We start from the raw sequence: 23,305 nt of genomic DNA, 5'->3' as shown, positions 1-23,305 counted from the left end.
CATAGATTGCAGCCTTCACTTAATTAATTTATATGCGGAAACAAGAGACTGAGCAAGAAAGAAAATACAACGCAATAACATCATTTTTTTGGACAAATGTCCTCGGACAAACCCAATGCGGGAAAATTGGTGCAGTAGATCTAAGGGTTTATTATTATTAAGCAGTAGCAAATTTTGAATACATCTCTGAATACCTCAAGGGTTATTCAGTTACAGAGAGAGAAATACTTGCAGAAAGATTTGTGAGATTACCTCATGCAATCATTGAGAAAAATCCCAGCTGATCAGGTCACTGGATGAGGTGCCTCTGGCAGGCCCTACGCTGCCTTTGCGCAATCCTCACGCAGTCGCTGCATCAACCCCTCTAGGCACTGCGTCACCCAGCCAATTGATCGATTTGCTGCCTGAAGTCACTGCTCTCAGCCTCTCGGTCTCATATCCCGACTCTCGGCCTCTGAAACCGACTCTGCTACAAAATTTCGGACTTTCTCTAACCCTCTACGCTGCCTCTGCGTGGCCCTGCATTGCCTTGCATCAGCCTCTGCATGAGAGTAGCTGGATCACTTTTTGCCTCTCTCTGCTGATGATTCTCCGACTGAGAAAATCTCTCTCTCCGGATGCTATCTCTGCCCCTCAACTACAAGAAATCTACTCGATCAGAGTTTCCTTCTAAGAACTTCTCACTTCATAAATTCGATCTCTTGATCTTTCAGTGTATCTTCCAAATGATCCTCAAGCTTATTTAAATAATCTTTTCGTTGACATTCAACGACCCAGATCAAAAGCTAATCAATGGCTAAGATCATTTTAGCTCAATCCTCATCTTCTTCTAGAAGTTACACCCACAATTAGATTAATACCCATTAATATTTTTAATTTCCTAAGTTTAGACTTAGGGTCCCATTAAAAAAGATTAATTATTTTAATATAATCGTCTCTAGGTGGAATTTCCCAAAATGCTTTCTGGGTTCTTTGGAATACATGTGCCCAAGCCTCCCTGCAAAATTTGAGGCCTAGAGCACATCCGATGCTACCTCAAATCAACAATAAGGAATGAAAACACAGGAGTATAAGGTGGTATAGATTTGCTTGAAATAATCGGCTTAAACACAAACTATGTCAAAAGGACCCCTGCAAAACCAACACTCTCAAAAGATAAGCTATTAAGATTCAAATAACGATAGGAGCTCCTTGATAGCTATGCCAAAAGCGGGTTGGCCTCTTGAAGACTTCCCCTCACGCTTGCTAGTTGATCCAAAAGATGGCCTCTACAAAAATTCAAATGCGCATTAGGTCATATGAATTAAATCAATAAACAATGAGAAAAGAACTCTAGATTTTGTATGAAAATAGATAGAGTTGTCTAGATTAGAGCATATCAAATAATTAATTGAAAATGTAAGATAGTTATACATTCACAACTCTCTAAAAGCATATGAGAAAATGAAATCAAATTAAACACAAGTAGAGGAATACACCATCATTGAGCCAAGCACAACTCCAAGAGAGAAACACCCATGAACGATCCCCAAAGTCTTTTTATTCATATAAAACACAAGAGTACATAGGAGCAGAGTTTCCCCAAGCACAATAGCTAGTTGCAAAAGATTACAAAGTGAGAGCCCAAGGCTCAATTATATAGGAGAATTGGTAGAGATCCCAATGAAGAGCCAAATTCCAAGTGTGATGATGACAATCCCAAAGCTCAATCATGCAATTCGAATTCCCCAGAGAGGCCAACATAATTCATGAGAGGAGTTAACTCGTAGTTGAGGAGGGACATGTGTAGATGGGAGTGGATTGGTAGGAGACCACTCTCCACTCATCTCCTGTAAAAATCCAAGTCAAATCCCACCAAAAAGTTGACTCACTAAGGCAATTCAAATTTCCTTCATTAAATGCGCTTTTTCCTTGTGGTCCCCTCCAAAAAATCGATTTTCTTGGAGCACATGTCTTTTCCCTGATTTTAGGGGTCCACATCACCTTCGGACTTCACTTTAACTCCATGATTTTCCACCTCATTTCCACATCGTTTAGCATGTGTGGATATTTATTTTTCTCCATTTATTTAATTGCTGGCTTAATTTATTGCCATTTTTTCTACTAAACTTAGGAAAAGTGGGTTTTGAGGGTCCAAAACACATTTTTAACCCTTTAAAGTGTGTCTTAGTAGAAATTTGAGTTTTAGAGGTGCAATTTTTATTACTCATAACCCATGCAACTTCTCTAGACATCACTTATTACATTTCAGATACAAAGTTTATTCCAATTTCTACCTTGTGGGAAATTTTAAAAATTAAAAAAATGACCTTGTAGACCTAACCAAATTCCACGAAACTTTACGAGTGATCTAGTATGGTGATATACAATGACTTTAGACACTAGGACTCACCCAAGGTCTCACCATCAAGCAATACTCTGACTTTGGGGTATATTTGGAGGAAATAATTCAATTAATTATTAAGTCTTGGAAGGGAGATGATTATTAACCAAGTGAAATAAACCTCCCATAGTAATACTCACTTGATGATAAGATCCCAAGCTACCTAGGCTTGTTACATGACTCAAGCTCATCATACTAGCATCATTTTACATCATCTCCGTAGGGCTTGTGGAGTTTGGGTACAATAGAAAATGATAAGAAGAAGAAGTAAAGTTGAAAAACTTTAATAATGTGATGATCTCTGATGGTACAATCATCCTTTGGTACATCCTTGGGCATGGAGTCTTTAGATAATGCTCAGGTGCCACTCCAGTGGTCAACAGGAAGCAGAGACAGAGGGGTAGGGACAGTGAGTCCGAAGAAATTTTTTTCCAGATCCAAAGAGTCAGTAGTTGGAGGGATGTATTTCCCAGTGGCATTGCGCAGGGGCAGCGCATAAGGCTTTAGAGGGAGATCAATTTTGCTGAAGGAGAGAGAAATTCAGTTATTGTTGGTTCAAAAATTCTTTAGCAGGCCAAGTGAATTTCTCCCAGAGGCTGAGTCAGCTGGGATGTCATTTTTCTTATAGTTTCGGGCTTAGCTAGTCGGGTTTTGCGCAAGCACTGTGGAGAGGCTCACGCATAGGCTGTACGACTAGCTAGTTTTGTCAGTGGTCGGAGCAGGATCAGGCATGGTGTTGAGGTATTTGCCTCATAGATATTTCAACCAAATTATTTGTTGTTTGGATTGCCAGTTGGGAATCCATAGATTGTACTCAAAATTTCACTGTTGCTTAATAATATAATACCCTTAGCTGCTGCATCAGTTTTCCCAAGTTGAGTTTTTCTTGGGACATTTGTCCAAAAATAGGTGTTTCAAATTTTGTGTGTGTATGCTAGCATATTTTTCAGTTTCCAATGCTATTATTTTCCGCAGTTTTATTTGTGAAGGTTGCAGTGTGATTTATTTGATATTTGCCTTAACAAATAAATTGTTAATTAATTAACAATTAGAAGAATTGATTCTAGTTGCTGCAATAGGATTTCAGACTTGAATTTTTCACAATCACATCTTTTGCCCCTCATGGCTGCCCTAGGAGAAATCAGACCCCCTTTAATGAAAAAATAATGCTTTAAATGGTGTTTTGAGAAGGGCATAAAAAATTCTTCGACTTGGAGATGATTTGGCATGCCTTAGAGAGTGCAATGGACCTCCTCCTTTCCTTGGAGAATGTGGGATGTTGACATGGGGAGCACAAATGCAACGTGAACTGTGAGACTGCCTTAAAGAATGATGGCCATGGCCTAACATGTGTGCATACGTAAAATAAATGGTCCATTTGGGGATCAAAAACAGGTGTGCTAAGATATAATGAAATGGATGTTTCCACTATTACATAGTGCCATCACCTTTACAGGTTACAAAACATAAGTTTCCTTGTAACCCATGTGTCCAAGTATATCCATTTTCAGGGCGCCGAAATACAACCTATGACATAAGAACGTCCATGAAGGCAGGTAGTTATTGCCCACTAAAGAGACTCAGCAAAGCCATAAAACCAAACACCATGAAGATAAAACTAAAAAGACTGATCATGACCGTCCACCCAAGGGGTACTAGGATACACTTTACACTTCATCCGACATGGCCTTGTAGGGCCATAAATTGCACACATTTGGACTTACAAATGGTGCGGTTCAAAATTTTTGGCATATCCCTGCTGAAAGAAGGGTAACAGGGTACATACTATTAGTTTTTTAATTTCAATCTTAACATACATAAATAGAAGAATGACAGGCTAGATATAATCTGCTTGGAGGGTCAGGCTTTTCTTTTGTCTTGAGATATTCCTTGTTTTCAGCAGAAAAGTTTGGTAACTATTTCCTTTGATTTTGAGGTCTATTAGCACTATTTTCTTATGAGTTTTCTTTATTGCAGGGTCAAAGCAATAAGCTCGTAGATACTGAACGTGTTTCCCAGATATCACTACCAGCTTTTAGAGAGGATAATGCTACAGGTTCTCTTTTGGTTTCGCAAACTGGATTAGACAATTCTTTTCCTCATAAGGGGAAAAGTGAAGCATTTGATCAAGCAGCTATGGATGACGATTCCACAGTTGAAGTGGCAGATCTAAACAGGCTAGTCAATCAAATACAGATGTCTGACTTCCAAGAGATCACGGCATCTGCTGATAATGAAAGTAAAGATACAGAATTTTGTGGAATCAATGGTGAAACATGTGCTCTTCCCTCTGGTCACTTAAATGAAGTGGCTAAATCTTTAACAAGTGATCTTGCCCCATACAGTTCAAGTCTTGAATATCTGGATGATGCATTTCAAGTTTTAGCACTGATGCTTCGAATTGCAAAAGCACGCCATAAAGAGAATCTAAAAGAAGCCTGTAATGATGAGCGCACATGGTATGATATCCACCGACGAACTAAAGTAAGTTCAAAGCTCAAACTGGTTACTTGTGACTTGAAAGTGCCTCTTGATAGTAAGCTCTGGATGTTCTGTAATTTTTCTTGTTTTGTTGAAAGTTTGCTTGATCTATCGAATGCTGATGAAGGAAAGGTTTGATGAATATGTTCTTAGTGTTTTAATCTGTTTTTTAGTTTGATTTAAGGACTGCAGCATCTTCCATTGGTGGGTGTACATTCAAGTAAACAGAACCCCTCATACCAGGACAGATTAAGAGGCTTTTCCAGCTTGGCTGTCAGGCAAATAATGTTATTTTGTCATTCCCAATGAATTGAATTTAGCACTTGAAAACTTCGAAGAATCGGCTGAATTTCCTTCATCACTGTATTGTCTTTTCAGGTAGTGTTATTTTAGTGATTTTATTAAATACAATTAATAACAATGAGCCTAACATGTTTTGTCTTAGTAACTGATTTTACCAATGTGATTCTCCTCTCAACACAACATCCTACATGATTTTAGAAGATTTTGTCACATTATAAATAAATAATTATCCACTTACTCCAAAACATGATAATTAATCTTGCACCTACTCCAAACGATGAACCAATTTATCCATGAACTGAGGTGGGTGTTTGAGCCCCTCCCACCATTAAAAAAAGGCTTTTACTGCAAGTTTATCCTCGTTACTAAGAGCCTTTTTTATTTTCACTAAATGGCTTTTACTCTTTCACGTCCTCTGCAACCTTAAAAAATAACCTATGGGTAAAAGATAATGGCCCTGAGTCACACTCATACTTTATAACTCAATTGGGAAATTTTCGCCTAATATTTTTTAATTAGAAAGAGCACCAATTAAATATTAGGGACTAAACTACATAATAATATAATAGGTTTGATAACTTGTATAAAAGGTTATATATTATTATATAATAAAGTTATATCGTATGTATTTTGTTGATATATAAAAACTATCTATATTATATGATTATGTGGTTGGTTTATTTTTTAATTTTTAAGTATCAATTATTTTTAAAAATAAATATATTTTCTCTTTTTAACTAACCACTAAATTTATAATTTGATTGTAATTTATTTTATATTTTGAAGGATCAATTATTTTGTTAGTCATAAACAAAAAAAAAGAATTCGCTAATTGGGAGGAAAACAACAAGATCAACATGGATGAAAAGGGGTGAAGACTCAAATTGAGTCTTATGGGCCAAACTACGTAGCAGTCAAATCCTACCTAGGGCTACCTAAGTTTAGTTTGTTGGAATTGTAGAGGTTACCCTTGGAGGAGGGGACTTGGGTTAGGGCCTATTGCGGAAGGTAGAGACATAATTTGTCTTACCGGAAACTCATGAACATGATGGTTGCAAAACCACTGTGTTTGACGGTTATTTGAAGTTGGCAGTTTGGAACAAGGTAGCAGAAAATGACAAAGGGTATGGGGGAATAAAAGAAAAAGAAGGCCGTCACATTCTGTTAATGAAAGAAGATGCAAATAAACAATATTTATGGTTCAAAATATTAGAGAATGAGAATCACATAAGAACTGCAACATGCTATTTTTCCCCCCAAGTCTCAAAAACTTACAAAAATAAGGGGCTAGATAACGAAGATCCATATGCAGCTTTAAAGCAAGATATTTCCGTGTACTCTCAACAGGGAGAAGTTTTTTTAGTGGGAGATTTTAATGCTAGAACAACAAATCAGCAAGCTAGTATTCTTTGTTGCAAAGAGGATCACAATCCTATTTGGCTCACTGAAGAGGAGAATCCCCAATGGGTGAGATGTTCAGAAGATGACAAAATTAGCAATCATTTTGGAGAGGAGTTTCTTACACTGTGTGGTGCTTTCAACTTAATTATTTGCAATTGTCTAGATAGATGGAAAAGGATCGAGAACTGCGCTTGCAACACACACAATGGGGCAAATGTCATTGACTATGTGATTTCTTCACAATGCTTGATAGAAAAGATAGACGAAGTTAAGATTGGAGAGCATATTTGGGACTTAAAATCAAACCATAGCCCAATTTATATAAAGTTATCATGGTTAGAAGAAAGATAGCATAGGAGGAAAACCCAATGCTCTTGGCAATCACTATCAAGGGGCAAAATTCTTCTAACACAAGAAAATTGTACTATCTTCATGATAATGCTAGAGAGATTAATTCAGAAGGAGAAAACTGGTTTCCAAAGATTCAACAATCATGAGTTAACAAATATAATTCAGACTGCGCTTGAGAAGTGCAAAAGAGCAAATAATAGGAAATCAAAATCAATTTGTTTTCCTGTAAATGCTTGGTTCGATGAGGAATGCAAAATGTCAAGGAGAACAATGAAAAAGACATGCAAGGAGAATATGAATGTAAATTTATATAAGCAGGTACTAAAAAGGAAAAAAGATGAGTTCATGCAAACAAGGCAAGAAGAGTTAATATATCTAGGCAACAATAACCCAAAGCTTTTCTGGCAGAAACTTCAATCAAGGAAGAAGCAAATTGAAAATAATATTACAGCCAATCAATGGTTTGAATATGCAAGACAAATCTATGAGAAAGAATCGGAGGTTGAGCCTCCCTCTAGGATCAACACAACTACAAAGCTCTTCGCGTTACAAGAGGGGGAGATTGGAATTAAGAAGATGAAAACAGGAAAGGCAAAGGACTTGGTTGAACTTCAAGTAGAGTATCTAAAATGGGGAATGAACACTCTTGCACCGCACATCATGGAAATATTCAACAACATCATTCAACAAGGATTCCCAAGAGACTAGACAACTAGCCTAGCAATACCCGTTTTTAAAAGTGGAGACATTAATAATCCTTCCAATTATAGTACCATTATGATCAATCCTTTGTTTGCAAAGCTTTTCGGCAGCATGGTAGAAAATAGAATCAGTAAGTGGGCAGAAGTAAAATAAAAGATGGCAAAAGGACGAGCGGGTTTTAGGTCGAAGCATTCTACAGTGGATCATGTTGGAATTTATAAGTCTATCCATTAGAAATTCTTCCTGTACTATTTGATTTATTTCTTCCTAGTTGTTCAGTTACTTAACAAGTTATTTACCATGTAAACATTGAAAATAAATACAAGTACAGTATCAACACATACAGATCATCAACTGAAAGAAACAAGCACACAAGTGACACCATTGTTTTTGGACTAATGTCCCCGGAAAAACCCAATGCGGGAAAACTGGTGCAACTATTCAGAGGGTTTTATTATTATGCAGTTTCAAAATACAACCAGGGTGTCAGAAATGGCTTACCCAACAGAGAATGCCCTCGGCAGTAGTACCTCTTAGTCGGAGATAGATACTTCGGTTAAATCATTGGATGAACAATCCCACAACAACAATACAGCTTCTGCTGCTCTGCCACCGACTTCTACTTCGTGCTCATCTAGGATATCGAAGTAGAACCCAAAGAAAAACAACACCCGAAAGTGCTCTTGCGATCCACCACACTGCCTGCCCAATCAACATCAGAATAACCATGCAGCCTCACATCTCCGGCAGTGTATCTTAGTCCATGAGTGATTGTGCCCCGAAGATATCTCAGAAGATTCTTGGCACCAATCCAATGTGAGTGATGAGGCTCAACCATATATTGGCTCAATGTGTTGACTGCAAAACATATATCCGGACGGGAGTTCACCAAGAACATCAATGCTCCTATGAGTTGACAATACTTAGAAGCATTTCCCAATTCAGGTCCGACAACACTACCGCATAACTTCTTGAAGTTAAGCTCCATCGGGGTAGTCACGGGCTTGCAGTCCACCATCCCAAATCTTTCCAATATCTTCACCACGTATTTTCCTTGAGATAGGAAAATTTCTCTTGGCTTTTGCCAGACCTCCAACCCTAGGAAGTAGTGCATCAGTCCTAGGTCCTTCATCTCAAATTCAGAAGCCAACTCCCTCTTACATTTGTGAATGAGAGGGTTTGCACATGTCAGAAAAGAGGTCATCCACATACAACACCAAAATGAGAGGCTTATCATCTTCAACCTGAAAGTAAAGGTTCAGATCGACTTCACTCCTAGTGAATCCCAACTTCATCAAATAGCTATCGATCCTCTCACACCAAGCCCGGGGTGCTTGCTTCAGCCCATAGAGAGATTTCTTCAACCTGCATACATGAGATTCCCGATTATGAATCTCAAACCCCTCGGTTTGTTCCACAGAGACTTCCTCTTTAATCGAGCCATGCAAGAAAGCGATCTTGACATCCATCTGATGTAGGTTCCATCCTTGCGAAGCAGCAAGGGCTATGATCGAGCGGATGGTGGTATTTCGGGTAACAGGTGCAAATATCTCATCGTAGTCCACACCTCCCTTTTGAGAGAAGCCTCGAGTAACAAAGCGAGCCTTGTACATTTCAGCACTCCCATCAGCTCCATGCTTGATTTTGTAAAGCCATTTCGAGGTGACGACTGATTTGTCCTGGGGTTTGGGGATCACATCCCAGACATTATTCTTCATGATGGACTTGTATTCTTCATTCATAGCATCCTTCCATACTTGAGGCTTCACGGCTTCTTCGAATGATGTAGGCTGGTTTTGAATGATGGTGCTCATAATGGTCAAGTATCCTTGATACTTGGTCGGCTTCTTGCTTTCACGGAAAGTCCCTCTGGGTGCAATATGTCTCTCGGCATCTTCAAGAGTCCCCCTAAGCCATGAGGGCCTCTTCCTAGAGGAGGAGGGCTCTTGAGGAGGAGGATCAATAGGATCCATAGGTTCTTCAACATTCGACATCGTTTCATCTTCTTTTTCATTCGGCTTCCTGGTGTCAACTTCTTTATCCTTCCTTAGAATAGGAAGATTGTCAACCTTGCTAAGAGCCATATCTTCGTCAAAGGTGACATCATGACTTATCTCAACTTCCCTTTGACCAGCCACATAAATTCTATAGCCCTTAGAATTTTCGCTATAGCCCACAAAGATTCTTTTCTTTCCAGATGCACCCAATTTGCTTCTTTTCTCTTTTGGCACATGAAAGTATACGGGACTTCTAAAAATTCTAAAATGAGAGACATCGAGTTTCTTACCAGTGAACATTTCTTCGGGAGTCTTGGAGTCCAATGCTTGATGAAGGCACCAATTTTGAACACATATGGCAGTATTCATAGCTTCGACCCACAGAAACTTCGGAAGCCTTTGAGCATGGAGCATGGCACGAACAACTTCCACAATTGTATGATTCTTCCTTTCAGCCACACTATTCTGCTCAGGTGTCTATGGTGTTGTGGTCTCCCTCTTAATGCCAGCTTCTTTGCAAAAGTTATGGAACTCATTGGATTCATACTCGGTCGCATTATCAGTCCTTAAAATCTTGATCCTCTTCTCAGTTTGATTTTCGATCAAGGCTTTGAAATGACAAAACAAGATGAACACTTCATCCTTCTTTTTCAAGAAGTAGATCCAAGTATTGCGAAAATAATCATCTATATAAGTGAGATAATATAGATATCCTCCCAAAGAGTTTACGGGCATCATAACAGGTATGTCGGAGTGGACCAGTCTTATATTCTTCAATAATTCAGCACACAGAGAGAGAGTACAAATATACAATTCTGTAATTTTATGACAATAACAAAAAAACCCTAACCAACAAAGTCAAAGTTGGTCAAACAGGTTAGATTTGACCTGCAATAAGCTTGGTCAATATCCCAGTCAACTCGGCCTACGACAGCAGGAAGAGGTATCCCAAAACAGTCCGAAACTTTAGTCAAACTACAGTCAATGCCTGTCAAACTTGCGGTCAGCTTTTGATAGTCAACGCTGGTCAAAGTGTGGTCAAAACAACTGTTCAGAAATGCGGCTTGCCAAGGAGAGGCAGCCTAACCCAATCTGTAGTCAAAGAGGAGTCCATGTTGGTCAACGCTGCCCTAATCAGAAAACCCTTCTTCGAGCCACACGTGTGAGAGATTGAAGCATAAAAACTGTTACTGAAGCATGAAAACTGATAGCTTGGAGGCTTGAACGTAAAAATACACAAAGGTATTTGAATTAATAACTTATTATATATAAAAATTGTACAAGTGATGAATGTTACAATAAGGACTCGCATATATATACCTAAGCAGGTGTCCTTTCGTGAATGGGCATGTCTTTTAGACATGCCTTTTCGCTTAACTTAATGACTATTTAACATAATGAATATTTAATTATTTAATATTTACATTTATTTTATTTATTTACTTATTATGAATTATATTCATAACATAGCCTCTTTCTTCGGAAGCTTTGTCCTTAAAGCTTTAATGTTGTGGATTTTCTTCACTTAGTGTCTGTCGCCTCAATGTATATAATTTGGCCATCCTTCTGTCATGTAGCTCATCAGTAATATTCCCTTGGAATAATTTTTTTTAATAACTCTAATTTTTTTTCTTATAATTCTAATTTTTTTTTTTTTTTAATAATTCTAATTTTTTTTTAGTAACTCCATTTTTTTTTAATAAGGTTGTTTTGTTTTTTTTATAATAATTTTCTTTTTTTTTGGTTATATAATAATAATAATATTTTTTTTTATAAATAATAATTTAATTAATTAAAATATATTAATTAATTAAATTATAATTATAATATATATGTTATATAATTATATGATATATAAATAATTATAACGTATATATATAACTATTTATATGAACCAAAAACAAGATGTACAGATGACACATTAACACTGGCAACCAAACAACACGACAGACAGCGGCTTACACGTTGGCCACTAAACGACACGATGTACGGATTTACACGCTGGCTCGAAAATGAAACTGTAGACGAGCAACAGAATTGTGGACGTCGTTGGTTTGGTGTTCGGTGTTGCCATAGCAGAGTTGCAGACCGTGGAAAGGCAGGGCATCATGGAGCAGAGGACTGCGATGACAGCGAAGGGACGGGGTTGGAATGAGACGGAACTGCCATTTGTTGTGTAGTGGGAAGGAAAGACGACAAACAACGAGGAGCAGACAAGGACAACAGATGGTAGCTCGATGATAGTGGCAGTGAAGATGGCGGGTGGGTGGCAATTTGTGTGATTGGATTGCAGACATGGACGAAGTTGTTGGATCTGCCATTAATGAGAAACCGTCTTGTGCCTGATCCCCGGAAACGAAATAACATTGAAACCCTAGAAAAAAGAGAGTACACGCATCGAAGGTTTGGAATGTGATTGACATACATGAGAAAAATAAATCCTTTATCCAAAATCGCATGAGTGTGACGATCCAACAGTTTCTTCTCTGCGATGGCTACCATCACTTTTCTAGTGCCTGCATCCAATTAAAGAACACAATGTTTGGGTTCCTCGTGCAACCTGGACTCACCATGTTTTAAATAATCTGGAACATTAGACAACTGCCTGTTCTTTTTCACCTCAACCAGTTTTATATAGTGTTGAACTAGCCCTTGAAGTGTGAGCTTGGCCTCATCATCAACATATATGCCCATAGGATCCTGCATGAATTTCTTGCAGACAATCCTGATTTCCTTGCTTGGTGTGGCTGTAAACATCATGACCTGCTTGTCATGAGGGATCATCTTGGAAATGGCCTGTACATCTCTCCTCATGCCCAAAGATTCTAGCATTTTGTTACACTCATCTAGAATAAAATGCCTAATATTTTTCAGAGTGAGATTCTTGTCTTCTGCCAATGCCCCAATCCTTCTAGGGGTCCTAACAACTATTTGGGGGCATTCATTTTTCAATATTTCCTTGTGATTTTTGATAGGTAGGCCTCCGTGGAATACATCAACAACCTTCAATTCTTTCAGATTAGTCATAAACGTCTCAAATTCATGGTTGTTGTTGGTGAAGGTGATCTGATCTTCTTTCTTTTTCTCCAATTCTTTCTCGCTGCTCTTAATATTTTGAGTGATCTGAGAGATTGCTTCTTTCAGCTCGAGGATTTTTGGTTGCTTATCAAGATTATATTTTTTCCTTGCTGTCTTCTTTTCATAAAGCAAGACCTCCTTGAGATATGCAACTTGCTCTTTTTTATCCTTGATTTGAAGTTCAAGGTTCTTTAGTGATTTTGACACATTGTCAAGGTTTTCTTTCTCCACTTCAAGCGCTCTTTCATCTGCCAACTTTGGATCAAAATCTTCATGCTGTCCCAAATCTTTCTTTTCTTTCTGTGCCTTTGCTTTCTAAGTCGCCTTCTCTTTCTCCTCATCTGGAATATCCATTGGTTCTGGTTGACCTGGAGGTGGTCATAATGGAAACTCCAGCTCTAAGGGAGGGACTACAGGTTTCTCTTTTTTCCTTTGCTCATATTGTTGTTCTTCTTTTGATTCATATTGATCCACTTCATCATGTATTATATCATCCAGATGTAATCCCCTTTGTTCACTTCTTCCCTCCTCTGAAGTTACCTTACGAGCACTTTGCGTTGGATTATGCTGAGAAGCATATTCAGGTTGTTCTTCCTTGCCAGAATAACCAAAAACATCATGCATATTTACTGTTGAACAAGTTACATGGTGATCATCACCTTGATCACTTAGTTCTCTAACTGGGTCGATATCTGCTCCTTCTCCTTTACTTTCAACATCAACTTTATCTGAACCATCATCTTGATCTTTTTTAATTTCTTCATTGTTATTATCATCTTCCTTATTATCGATTTCCTTTCGACATTCTTTAACTTCTGCATATGATTTTTCTAAACGCTAAAATGCTTTTTGAATTTTACTAAACTGTTCAACGCATTCAGGACGTGAATGTAATGGCACATTATGTGGCAAACAACATTCAAAGACTCACATGATTATATTGTGCGCGATGGCTTTGATACCACTGAAGCATAAAATTTGTTACTGAAGCGTGAAAACTGATAGCTTGGAGGCTTGAATGTAAAAATACACAAAGGTATTTGAATTAATAACTTATTATATATAAAAATTGTACAAGTGATGAATGTTACAATGAGGACCCGCATATATATATACCTAAGTAGGTGTCCTTTCGTGAATGGGCATGTGTTTTAGACATGCCTTTTCACTTAACTTAATGACTATTTAACAAATCAATATTTAATTATTTAATATTTACATTTATTTTATTTATTTACTTGTTATGAATTATATTCATAACAGAGATGCTACTCCTTTATGCGTACCCAATCAAGAGGAGAGAGAGAAGGATGTGAGATGAGATGATTGAAATAATGCCACAAGGTCTCCTCTTTTTATATGCAACGTCGAGGATAAGCTGGGGGTGAAAATCACTGTTTTGCTTGTTGGCCAACCTTGACAAATTGTCAAGAATACAAATAAATTCATATCTCCATGAATACATGTTGGAAACGGATGATCGTTAGATCAATCTTACACCTCTCGGAGAGAGGAATCCAAGAAAAATATCAGTTGCCATAAATGACGTAACCCATATGGAGTTTGGCCCTAGTTGCCAATTTTAACAAAGTAGCTGTCAATCTTACAATACCATGCCCTAGGAGCTTGCTTCAATCCATATAAAACTTTCTTTAGTGTGCACACATAAGTGCGCCTCTCATGAGTCTCAAAGCTCTCTAGTTGTTCTATGTACACTTATTCCTTTATTGTTAGTTTTTGGTAGCATCGGAAGTGCTCTAGCCTTGAAAATTGGTGGAGAAGCTAATGCACATGAGTTCTAAAGAACCCAGAAACCGTTTGTTGAAATTCCACCCGGATTGTATTTTATTAAAACAATTAATATTTTTAATGGGGTTCCTAAGTCTAAACTTAGGAAAATTAAAATATTAATGGGTATTAATCAACATATGGGTGAGAATGATTTAGAAGGCGGATCAAGTCATGTTTTAATCTTAGCCGTTGATTAGAGACTTAATCTCGACCGTTGAAGACTCAACAGGAAAAGTATAAAATGGAGGCTTGGGGTTTGTTGTCGCACAGAGTGTCTAGGCACCGCGGCAACGCTCAGACTAGGGGCTGTCACCTTGTTTAAGCCGTCTCTCTAGGCTAAAGGGGGTAGACCCTATGGGATAAAGGAAGACCAATTGGGAACCAGCTGGGTTGGGAGACACAACGAGGCAATCGACTACTATACTTTAAAATTTGATTAGATCTTAAATACTCAAGACTAGTGCCTTCGTTAGATGAAGTGAAAACTGAGTAATTGGTTTGTTGTTGTTGCTTAGGAAATAGAAATATGAACAAACCTTTTAACAATTGCTTGAAAATATTTACTGAAATGTCTAGCATACAATGAGCATTAAAATATTCAAGCAATAATGATCAATTTCAATGACTTAGCAAAGCTCCAACAATTAAATTTTCAAAAGATCGAATACTTTAAATAACCATGAAATTTAAAAGCTAAGCACCTAGAATTTAAAATGATTATGCTTGAAATTCCAAACCTAGGAAAATTTATTGTTTTCCAAATAGTTAAACTCCAGATAATTTTTTTTTAGCACTTTTAACTATAGTAAAATGATAAAATACTGATACCATAAAAATCTTCTCTTTTAAAGCTTTAAATACACATTCTTAGAAAATCCTTTTGGAAAAATTTATTTATTTATTTATTTTATTTTTTTTACTCAAATCCTAAAGATTAATCTTTATGCTTTTTTAGGAATTTTTTATTTATTTTATTTTATTTTTTATTATTAAATTGCTTTCAATAAATCTAAATCTAAACCAAATAAAGATCTAACTTAAAATTTTTATTGATTTTAAATCAAAATAAAACAAAGAAAAATAAAAATGAAACAAAATAACAAAAAATCGAACTATATGCAAATTTATGCTTAAATATGATTCAAAGGAATTAACCCTAAGCTAAGTCCATGAAACCTAACTTAATAAAAAAAATCGAACTGCCAAATCCTAAACTAAACGCATAAAAGAAATAAACTAAAGTATGAGCGTATTGTTTTCACTGTTATACTTGTGTGCAGGTCTTCAACAGCGACGACTAGTAGCTAGGTAGAGGAGGGCAGCGACGACTAGAAGAGAGTCGATGAGCTCAAGGGAGAAGAGATCCACGCAGGTTTTTTGCAGGTATGACAGCTAGGAGCTATACGTAGATGGTAACATGGGATTGCGTAGAGGAGCGAGTAGCGTATGAGAGCTGCGCGAGGGTGCCTACACCACAACAACGAGGAGAGGGTACTGGACGGAGAGGTGAGGAGACCACAAAAGGAAATGCTTGCAGGTTGAAGCTGTGATGAGGTCATAAAGAAAATGGATGGCAGCGTGGAGAGAAATATGTAGGCTTAGAGACAGCGCATGGACAGTGAGCAGCGAATGATGGATGGGGGATAAGCAGATAGTGTATGGGAGTGGAGCAACGGGGAGCCAGATGGGAGTGCGACCAAACGAGGAGAGCTTGGAGGTTGCAGGTCGAAGCAAGGAAGGGAAAGAAAAACGCATGGGGAGAAGGTTGTTTTGCGGGACGCGTGGAGTATGAAGAATTTGCACGCTGATGAGGAGCAGCGTGGGGAGCTTGAATGAAGGCAGCGTGGATGAAGCTGGAGCAATAGATTGAAGAGCAGTAATGGCGTATAGTGAGAAGGGCGAGGGTATAGCAGACGCCGCAAGGAAACTCGAAATTTTTCCAGAAACCTCAACATAGCAGCAGACAAGAGAAGAAAGCAGATTGGTGCCCCAGAAACCTTTGAAGAAATTTTAATAAAAATTTTAAATTTGCCCTGCTTCAGATTTGACTAATGAAAAACCCAAAAATTTTCCAGATCTGAAACAAATACCCCTGCAAGAGCTGATTCTGAGGCTAGATCTGACCCTCCAGGGCCTAGATCTAGCTTCAAACAAAATCTCCTCTTCGGATCTGCAACCTGCAATAACAAAAAAAAAAAAAACCTAGAAATAATATATGCAATGGTGAAACTAAAAACCCAAAACCGGCTAAATAATTACAGTATTCACAAGTTAAAGGCTCTAAGCAACCAGATCTGTCATTATGTGATCTGAATTGGATCCATGAAAATTATCAAAATACTATGATTGTATCAAATCAGGACAGACTTCAAAAACTTGTGAACAAAGAGCTATCAGGAAGGACCTCTGGATAGTGGCAGTTTGTAGCTAGCAAGGAACGACGAGGACCTCGGTCAAAGTGCACTGACCGAGGCCCATGGAGACCGCGCAGGATGCAAACTGGCAGTTAGGAAGTCCGGATCAGAAAACGGAGGCCATTTCTGATGCGTGATTAGCGCTTGGGAAAAACCCCTCGAGAAGGAAAGGGGCTAAACGCTCGGTCGCATGGGAAGCCGAGAAACTGTAGGGAAAGCGCTAAAGCAAAAGGCGGGTCCCGTGCTCCGAAATCTGTAGAATATTGGAGGCACTTTGGGCGGTAAGCTATTTGGTAGAGAACGAGCGATTCCACACATTGCACAACGCGTGTCTAGCAGATGGAGAGAAAACCGCCTCTCATCACGGGCTAACGGTCGAGTAAGTCAACCGCGCGATAAAAGCGAACACTGTAGGATCTGTGGGCTCCAGATCTAACGGCGGAGATTGCACCCGATTTATGACTGCATCTGGAGGGAGAATTAAGTGACGACACATAAAACTCTGAAGTCCGATTTGACCGCTGAGTTGGTGGATGAATCATTACACAGCGTAACCGATATACCGAACCGTTTAAGGAAGAGCTGGTGCAGTTCGTGAAAGGACAAGTGGCCACTTCCTTGTGAGACGTTACGCAGTGGCGATGATGCAGAGGCAGGGAACTCCAAGCGAACAACAACAGGTGATCTGAAGAGGCGGAAGAGGAAGCGAACAGTCAGAGGATGGATTGGCTTTAAGCCATGAACGAACAGACAAAGAAGGGGGAGCACTGTAGGAAAGAAAGAGACAGTGAGAACGAGAGACAGAAGAGACAGAAGCAGAAGCAGAGAACAGAGAGCCGAGTTGACCTAAGGTAGCATCGAGCTGACAGAGCCAGGCTTGAGAGGTTCAAGCAATCCCTGAGAGGATATCTGTCGGGAACTGAGTACCAAATTGGACTCGTCCCTTTAAGACCAGTGAGGTCGAGACTTGCTAAGGAAGAGTTTGTGCACTCTAGTGGCTTGGGGAATCCAAGAACCACCCTACTAAGCATCACCTGTTTCAAAAGACTCAAATTGAGCTCCTCATTGTAAAAACCTTGTTCTAAAGACACAATAAAAGAAGACCACCATTGAAAGCTAGACCGGAGACGTAGCCCTGGAGGATAGGGTGAACTCCTTATTAATTTGTTGTGTTCATGCATTTGCTTACTGTGTTTCTCTTACTGGTTTCCATTTTTCAGTGTCTGTGTATTTTGCAATCTGATCGATCCATTGCCTAAGATAACATAGACACACACCAACACACGAGTCTGTAATACCTTCATTCATTAATTAATTAACTGAGATCACTCACGAGTGATTTTCAGATCATTATGCCACTCATATATTTTTTAAAATTTTAAATTTAAGATAAGGTGCTTCAGAAAACCCTTCATGCACCCACAACAGAAGTTCTAATGATAAGCCCGAGATCAAAACCAGCTCGGCTCTTCAGAAAATGCTATCCGCAAGTTGGTTGGTTCAACTGAAAACTTTCCCGAACACCCGGTAATCTCAAAACCAAGGATTTCCTGCACAGGTTAATTCAACCGTTAACATAGAGAGAGAAAATGACAATAAAATTCAGATTTAATGGAGATACCTGCCATTATATTCAGAAATTAAACTATCATTCAAACCCTAGTGATCAAACAAGATACTTGTGTTTAAATCACTCTTCAATACGCTAACATCAATAGTTGAAGGTAAATCTAAGCAAGAAAATAAAACATCTTACAACATTTTCTCGAAGAGTAGCACCAACAGAGATTAAACCCAAGGTCTTTCTTTATTTGCATGTGAAAAACGATTACAAGAGAGCTTTCACTCAGCACACGACTCAAAGATCGAATGCCTCAATTGACAATTGACCTCCTATTTAAAGAAAAATTTCCTAACGGCTAGTGGAGTGATCTTTGTCAAAGCGATCTCAACCGTTGATGAGGATCAAAAAATATTTTAGTCTCATCCGTTGAAATTAAATTATTGAGGAAATTTGAAATTATCAATTAAATGCATTTTAATAAATTCAAAAATTATTTTTTTGAATTAATTTCCTCAAAAATTTGACTTTGACTTAACCCTAGGGACTAAGGGCATAAAATTTAACAAAATAATCATTTAACCTTAGTCCCTGGACCTCTTAAAATTTAATTTTTTAAAGGACCCTCGAATTTAGCCTTTGGAAAATTTAAAATTACCTAGGACCTAGGACTTATGAGGGGATAAATTATTTTTATAACCCTTAAGAAACTTTACATCATGATTTTTACATTTTTACATCTCAAGGGGGAAAATCCATTTGACATAGACCCTCATAGACTACCCAGTTCTGCGACACAAATATAATCTAGTAGATCAAGAAATTTGTAATAAAATAACCTAACCAAATAGTTAGGATTATTTCCAAATCACTTTTACATAGACTCGATCTAGCACACTAGGAATCCCCTAAGATTCTAATGACAAAATCCTTTCCGGTTTTGGAGTTAGGTTGAAGGAAAACTTTGTCGACCATGGGTCGGTGAAACAAAAAACCTTCCGGAACGTAGATTATCACTAGAAAATTAGGTTTTCCTAGGCAATTACATACATGACACGGATCTGCTGAGATTATTTACAATTTACACATGCAGACTGGGTTTACAATATAACATGATTAGGCTGATGATGATAGTCGAATGGCACGGACACGTCGATAAAGCGCTATCCCTTTTGCGAAAAAAGAGGGTGTACTGCTATGAGTTGTTGACACGTAGTGGTCAACATGGTTCATTTGGAAACACAGAGAGATTGAGGAAATCGATTTTCTGAGGTGAGAAGCTCTCAGGAGGAAAAACTATTGGGGAGATCTTGCAGCTGAGGGGCAGAGAGAATCCGGGAGAAGCACTTTCCGGAAAATACATAATAGAGAGGCGGAGAGAGCTGCAAAGAGGCAGTGCGGTAGTTGGGAGAGCTGAGGCAGAAAAGCTGCTTGTCATGCAGAATCCAAAACTGCCAGAATAGCTAGGAAAGCTAACGCAGTAGCCGAGAGAGATGACGCTGAAAAGCAGTGTGTCACAAAAAATCCAGAACTGTTGGAACAATCGAAATTGTTGGGAACTACTGAAACTGCTGGAATTGCTGGGAGAGGTTTCGCAGAGGGCAGAGAAGGTGATGCAGGATTGACGTAGAGCCAGCGCAGAAATAACCGGGGTTAGCCAGTCTTGTGCCGGATCAGTCAGAATTCTGCCTGGTGAAGTGAAGTAAAACTCAGATTTTCCGCCAATAATAAGAATCCTCAGATTTGCTGCGTCGGTTTTCCCACATTGGGTTTTTACGGGGACGATTGTCCAAAAACAAGTGTGTCAATGTGATTGTTCATATGCTAATGTTTCTCTTGCCGTTTAATTTTCAGTTCTAGTTTGTGAAGTCTACAACTAAATTTATTTTGGTATTTACTGAAGTATTGGTAAATAACTTGTCATAAATAAGTAGGAGAAATAAATCAATTATTGCAGCAAATTTTCACATGGTATCAGAGCATGGTTTAGGCAAGATGGAAGCAAAGAAGAAGGGCATGGAGAACAATAGGGATCAGAATATTTCCGAATTAGCTTCTAGACTAGAAGAGGAGTTTGCTTGCCTATCAAGTTCTGCATCAGCCGAGGACTGGTACATTGATAACGGGGCTTCAGGTCATATGGCTAGAGAACAAGAATCTTTCTCGAGCTATCAGGAGGAACATATGAACTTTCAAATCACAATGGGTAACAGGACGAAGTGCACCCCAATAGGAAAAGGAATCATTATATTCCAGAAAGCAGCAGGAGATAGTCTTCGGGCCACGAATGTACTGCATGTGTTAGGTATGGGAATGAATTTGGTTTCTGTCTCTCAATTACAAGATAAGGGATATGATGTATACTTCATTGGTAATAGTGTATATGTCAAGCATCCAAGGTGGAAAAAGAGGGCCCAGATTGGAACTCGAAGCAACAGTTTATACAAGTTGCAAATCGAGTCTCCTATGGCACTGATAAATAGTAATGTCATTGGAGAAAAAGAATTAAATAAGCTGTGGCATAGGAGGATGGAACACTTGCATCATGGGGCGTTACAGATGCCCAATGAAACAGTTACGGGGGTTCCAGTTCTTACTATCAAGCATGATGATACATTATGAGGCTGTGTGCTAGGTAAGTATGCCAAAGCAACGTATTCCAGAAGAAACAATAGAGCTTAGAGTGTATTGGGGTTAATACACTCAGAGATTTGCGGTCCGATGTCTAGAAGGGCCATTAGTGGCGCTGAGTATTTTGTTACCTTCATAGATGACCATTCTAGGAAAACTTGGATCTATTTTTTGAGAACCAAGGATGAGGTCTTTGATCGGTTTAAAGAGTTTAAGGCTCTAGTGGAAAACCTGACAGGAAGGAAGATCAAGATATTGCGCTTAAACAATGGCGGAGAATACACAGATAAGAACTTCATTGATTTTTGTGTAAGAGAAGGGATCCGAAGAGAATGGACATCACCCTATAATCCAGAACATAATGGAGTCGCAAAAAGGAAGAACAAAAGTATTGTTGGAGCAACAAAGGCGATGTTATACGATTAGACTCTACGCAGGTTTTTATGGGCAGAAGCATGCAGCACGGTTGTACACATTCAAAACAGGATTCCTCACAGGGCTTTAGGAAAGAAGACACCAAAGGGAGTTTTCACGGGAAAGAAGCCAGAAGTAAGTTACCTCAGGATATTTAGAAGTGTAGTTTATTTCCATATTCCAGAAGAGAAGCAGAGCAAGTTAGAGCAGACTGTCGAAGTTGGGTATTTAGTAGGTTACAACGAGACTTCAAAGGCATATCGGATCTACATTCCGAGCAGCAGAAAGATTTTAGTAAAGCGAGATGCAAAGTTCATGGAAGATAGAGCCTTAAGGAAATCTCGTGAGATTCCATTTGAAGAATAGGATGAGGATGCTCCTCTAGTCCAGCAACAGGGATCAGATTTGGCAGGAAGACAAGTATCTGGTTCAAGCAAAGTAACCAGTACTAGCATCTCCTCAAGAGAAGAGGAGCCAGGAGTGTCACAACAGGTACAGGAAGAGGAACAGATGGAACCTCCCAACACCAGTGGAAGAACTAGCCAAGAAGTACGACAAACTCTAAGGGACGTAGAGGAATTCGTTAGAGCTCCTAGAGTCGAGAAAAGGCAGCGTAGACAACCAGACAGGTATCGAGCATGGTAGCTCAGGTTGAAGAACCCTCTAGTTTTCAAGAAGTCGTACAACACTAGGTATGGGTGGATGCCATGGTAGAAGAGTATAGTTCTATCATGACAAATGATGTTTGGGAAACTGTATCAAGACTAGAGAACATATCAGTTGTAGGTTCAAGATGGATCTACAAGATCAAGTATGCTGCAGATGGCAGTGTAGATAAGTACAAGGCTAGGTTTGTCGCAAAAGGATATGCACAAAAGGAAGAAATAGACTATGAAGAAACCTTTGCCCTAGTAGCTCGATATACCTCTATCAGATCCATTATATCCCTTGTAGCATAGATGGGATGGGAGATTCACCAAATGGATGTCAAGACAAAGTTTTTGAATGGGGTGATAGAAGAAGAGGTATATATCGAACAACTAGAAGGTTTCGAAATACATGAAAAGAGAACTCATTTGTGCAAGTTGAAAAAAGCCTTATACGAGCTAAAACAAGCACCCAGAGCTTGGTATGGTTTAGTTGACAGTGACTTACAGCAATTGGGATTCATCAAGAGCGATGCCGATCCCAATCTTTATTATTTGCTGGTAGAAGGTGAGCTGTTGATTTTGGTATTGTATGTGGATAATCTATTTTTGACAAGATCATCCAAACTCAGAGGATTGTAAGAAGAACCTGGAAACTGAGTTTGATATGAAGGATTTAGGGCTAATGCACTATTTTCTGGGATTGGAAGTTTGGCAGTAGGATGGTAAGATCTTCCTTGGCCAAGGAAGATATGCATCAGAAATTCTGAAAAGATTCAGAATGCAGGATTGTTGACCTATGGCTACGCCATGATTACCAATTGGAAGAAAATAAATGCTTTGGGAGACAAGTGGACCCCAACTTATACAGACAACTCATTGGGTCACTTATGTATTTCGATCAACACCAGGCCAAACTTGTGTTATGTTGTCAACACCCTTAGTCAGTTCATGGTTGAACCAAAAAGGGCGCACTGGGTAACGACAAAACACATTCTCAGGTATGTGCGTGGAACAGTAAATTTTGGATTAAGGTACACCAGGGGCAATGATATCGAATTGAGTGGATTCATTGATGCAGATTGGGCAGGAAGTTCAGTAGACAAGAAAAGTACCATCGGGTATTGCTTCGGTATTGGATTTGGGATGAC

At 38.7% G+C, this 23,305-nt stretch overlaps 1 protein-coding gene across 3 annotated transcripts in view; it reads left to right on the top strand.

Annotated features, from left to right (window-relative positions):
* LOC149232883 (uncharacterized) overlaps positions 1 to 23,305 on the top strand; it is a 509,382-nt gene that overhangs the window by 112,050 nt on the left and 374,027 nt on the right. For all 3 annotated transcript variants that reach the window (XM_089379539.1, XM_089379540.1, XM_089379538.1), the window contains exon 5: positions 4,361 to 4,867. In XM_089379539.1, coding sequence (XP_089235665.1) covers positions 4,361 to 4,867 — 507 coding nt within the window. The remainder of the gene's footprint in view (positions 1 to 4,360; positions 4,868 to 23,305) is intronic.

The sequence above is a fragment of the Pinus tabuliformis genome, chromosome J (genome assembly GCF_031772625.1).
Source record: "Pinus tabuliformis cultivar Carrire ecotype Pingquan chromosome J, CPIR1, whole genome shotgun sequence".
Lineage (NCBI taxonomy): Eukaryota > Viridiplantae > Streptophyta > Pinopsida > Pinales > Pinaceae > Pinus > Pinus tabuliformis.
Note: the sequence above shows the minus strand (reverse complement) of the source record. Positions and strands in the feature narration are given on the sequence as shown.